The sequence below is a fragment of the Cyprinodon variegatus genome, unplaced genomic scaffold, assembly GCF_000732505.1.
Source record: "Cyprinodon variegatus isolate N-32 unplaced genomic scaffold, C_variegatus-1.0 Scaffold2150, whole genome shotgun sequence".
NCBI classification, from domain to species: domain Eukaryota; kingdom Metazoa; phylum Chordata; class Actinopteri; order Cyprinodontiformes; family Cyprinodontidae; genus Cyprinodon; species Cyprinodon variegatus.
This window is the reverse complement of record NW_015152603.1, coordinates 27,391-30,708: the sequence shown is the minus strand read 5'-3', so window position 1 is coordinate 30,708 and position 3,318 is coordinate 27,391. Positions and strand designations below refer to the sequence as shown.

Genomic DNA, 3,318 nt, shown 5'->3' with positions numbered 1-3,318 from the left:
TTCAGTCGTTTAAATCTTTCTTTATTTCAGTCGTTTAAATCTTTCTTATTGCAACTTTTCTCTGCAAGTCTCTCCAGGCTGAAATGTACAGAGCAGCAGTTGACAAGATTCCCGCACTCGGAAGAAACTGGGGTTAAAAAAAAAAAAAAGAACAACCACTGAGAATAAAAAATCCATTAAAGCCGCCATGTTTATAAGAAAAGGAAACATTAAAGGATTAGATGTCTGTCTAAATAAGAATGCCTTAAGGAAAAAAGCTGACAACCCTAGAAAAGCAAGAGCCCTGAGAAAGCAGGGGAAGATACTAAACACTTGGAAACAAAACTACAAAACATACATTCGCACACAAAAAAGAACAACAACTAAAACTACACAATTATTGACGTAACTACAAAAAAATAAAAAATAAAAAAAAATGCATAAACAACAAATTCTGACAGAAGAACTGGAAACTTCTGCACTGGAAAAAAAAAAATCAATATCTAGATAAGTAATTATTTCTTAAAATAAGTGCATTTGTTCTTGAATCGAGGAGGTAAAAATGACATTTTGCCAATAGAACAAAACAATTTACATTTAAATTAAGAAAATACAATTGTGTGGTCTTATTTCAAGTGCATTTTATCTAATTAACTTATTTTAAGAGTAGAAATATTCTTTCCATTGGCAGATCATTTAATTTACCTACTCAAATTAAGGGTAAATACACTTATTTAAAGACATTTTTACATATTTCTAGATCGTTTTTCCAGTGTGAATACAAAGAATGGAAAACTATATAAATCTGGAGTGTATGCTTCTGAGTAAAATATTAAAGGCTTCAAACCAAGATCATACTTTTCGCATTGCAGAAAATAGAAAATATACCGAATATTTGTTGGTGTAATGCTGGATCGAAAAAAATAATCTGCTGCAAAGCTTCATTTAGGTGCAAGATTGACCAAATGCACAGCAGTTATTGCAAAAATAAAAACCATAGAGCAGGTCCTAAAGCATTTTAAAAGTCATAGCCATCTATTTTTTTTAGGATACCTACTCTACACTGCAAATAAATTATATCTAAATAGGTCAATTTTTCTTAGAATAAGTGGGGGTTTTTTTTCTCGAACTGAGGAGGTAAGGTTAACACATTGCCAATGTAATAAGACAATCTACATTTAAAATAACAAATAAGAAAAATATTTCAAGTGCACGGAAGGTGAAAGCGGCCGTGTCCCTTCGATAATTTTTCACAGTGTTTTTCTCGAGAAAACTAGTTAATTTTCTCATTATCTAAAGATAATGAAAGCTGTTTTCTTGTGATAATGCGATGATCGGTGTGTGTTAAACGGATTACATCCTTCAATACCACAACAGCGACAGTGGTTTGATAAGTATAAGTCATGGCAGCCTGTGTGTAATCCTGTAAATGATCCTGTGTTTAACTTTCAGGTAATGAGACGACGTTCCTGTTTTGATGATTCTCTTCTGATTCATGAGCAATTAGACCGATGCCTCCGGGTGTTTACTGAAGAGCCCAGGTGCTACGCCTGTAACAGCTTTAAGATGGATTAACCCCCAAAATGAGTCCAGAATAAAGATTTTCAGAATTATTTCTACTGTATTCCATGGAATCCAATCATCCACCATGACCTAACAATGAGCGAAAAGAAAAAGGAAACTGATTATCTGCGGACAAACCGTACCAAGACTGCGCAACTACAGGCACCGCAGGCATGGATGGACTGGGAATCCAGGGCTGTTGGTCAGCCTCCTTCATTACTCACCAAGGTTAATCATCTTTTTATGTCAAGAAATAAATCACTGTTTTCTCGGGATGACAAGATAATTATCTCTAAAAGGCAAATGAAAAAGAAAAGCCCGCCGCTCTCGGCTTCCGTGCAAATGCATATTATCTATTTATTTTATTTTAACATTAAAAAAAATTTATTCTATTGGCAAATCCTTCTATTTACCTCCTCAAAATTAAAAGTAAATGCATCTATTTAAGAAACATGTCATTTTTTCTGGAACTTTTTTGCAGTGTATCGTATTGATCAGGGGAAATGGCTACAAATGTACTTTTACAGAGATATATACGCCTTAATAAAAAGCGAAAAGGACCATCCAAAATGCAGAATATAAAGATCATAGAAACCTGTTAAAGGCGTGAAAAACACACATAGGAAAATATGAGAGAGATGAAGGACACAATTTAAGAGAAGATTAGAATTTTTCCTTCCCTCGCTTCTTCTGTGTACCATTAACAGCAGTTAAAGTGTCTCCGCCAGGTGAAACCATGCAGCTGGAGGTATGATCATCAGATTAAAGATCTCTACACAAGTTCAAAAGCTGTGTGTTTGAACTTCACTTTTGGAAACATTCATTATAAATTCAACAACTATGAATTGAACTGAATGAGTTAAACCCTAATATCATATAATATAATTCCTTTGAGAGGAAAAAATTAATCTCCCCAAAAACTAGTGGAAATCTGTTCTCTGCATTTAACCCATCCCGTTGGAAGCAGTGGGTCACTTGGCCACTCTTAGCAGCACATCAAGAGTTTTTCTCCAGGGAGCAAATACCCGACTGTCTCTAAATATTAGGCCTCCCCTCTCACTCCAAAATCTCCTGTTATGTGTTTGTCTGGTTAAAAACTGAATCCCTACCTATGTTCCGCTTGGCTCGCTTGAAGACAGTCATACTGGGAACAAGGGCCTCTTGCACCACTGAGTGATCCTCCAGCACGGCTCCTGGAGGCTCCTTCCTTTTGTACAGTCTTTTCATCTCTTGGAGCAGCTGTTTAACAAAAGTTTCATATCAGAAAAAAAAACAACTGGAAGCTCGAACTGAAAACTTGTGCAGAAACAAGAACTTACTGGAATGCGTTTCTGTCCTTGGTCTCTTCTCAGACCTGTCTAAACAGCAGGAGCTAATGGTTGAAGACGAGCTGCTGCTTAACGCAGAACTGGCTGCCAGATATGAGCAGGAATGCTGTCAAGATAAAAGACTTCAGTTGATTTTTAATGGTGGAGGTGAGGTGCCAGCAGCCAAAGGGCGGGTCTAAATACCGAAGACTTCCCTGACAGGTAAGTGCTGGCAGATGAGAGGATGTTTCTTTATGGTCAAAGATGCTTTTAAACTTTTTTTTTTAAAGTTTAGAACTAGTCTCAAATCTCAAATAAATGGGAAAAAAATGTTCTCCCCTTTTTTACCTAAAAAAAAAAAATCAAAATCTAGATCTAGTCCCTTTTTCTTAAAGGAAGTGCATTTTTTCTTGAATTTAAGGGAGGTAAAAGAGACATTTGTCAATGGAATAAGACAATTTATACTTAA

The 3,318-nt window shown here is 35.7% G+C and overlaps 1 protein-coding gene across 1 annotated transcript in view; it reads right to left on the bottom strand.

The window, feature by feature from the left end:
* Positions 1 to 3,060, bottom strand: part of LOC107105210 — a gene marked incomplete at its 3' end in the record, with an annotated part of 15,635 nt that extends 12,575 nt beyond the window's left edge. The window contains exons 1-2 of the mRNA XM_015405336.1: positions 2,862 to 3,060; positions 2,652 to 2,781 (exon numbers count right to left, since the gene is read on the bottom strand). Of these exons, the coding sequence (XP_015260822.1) occupies positions 2,652 to 2,769 (118 nt within the window). The remainder of the gene's footprint in view (positions 1 to 2,651; positions 2,782 to 2,861) is intronic.
* Positions 3,061 to 3,318: the final 258 nt, after the last annotated feature.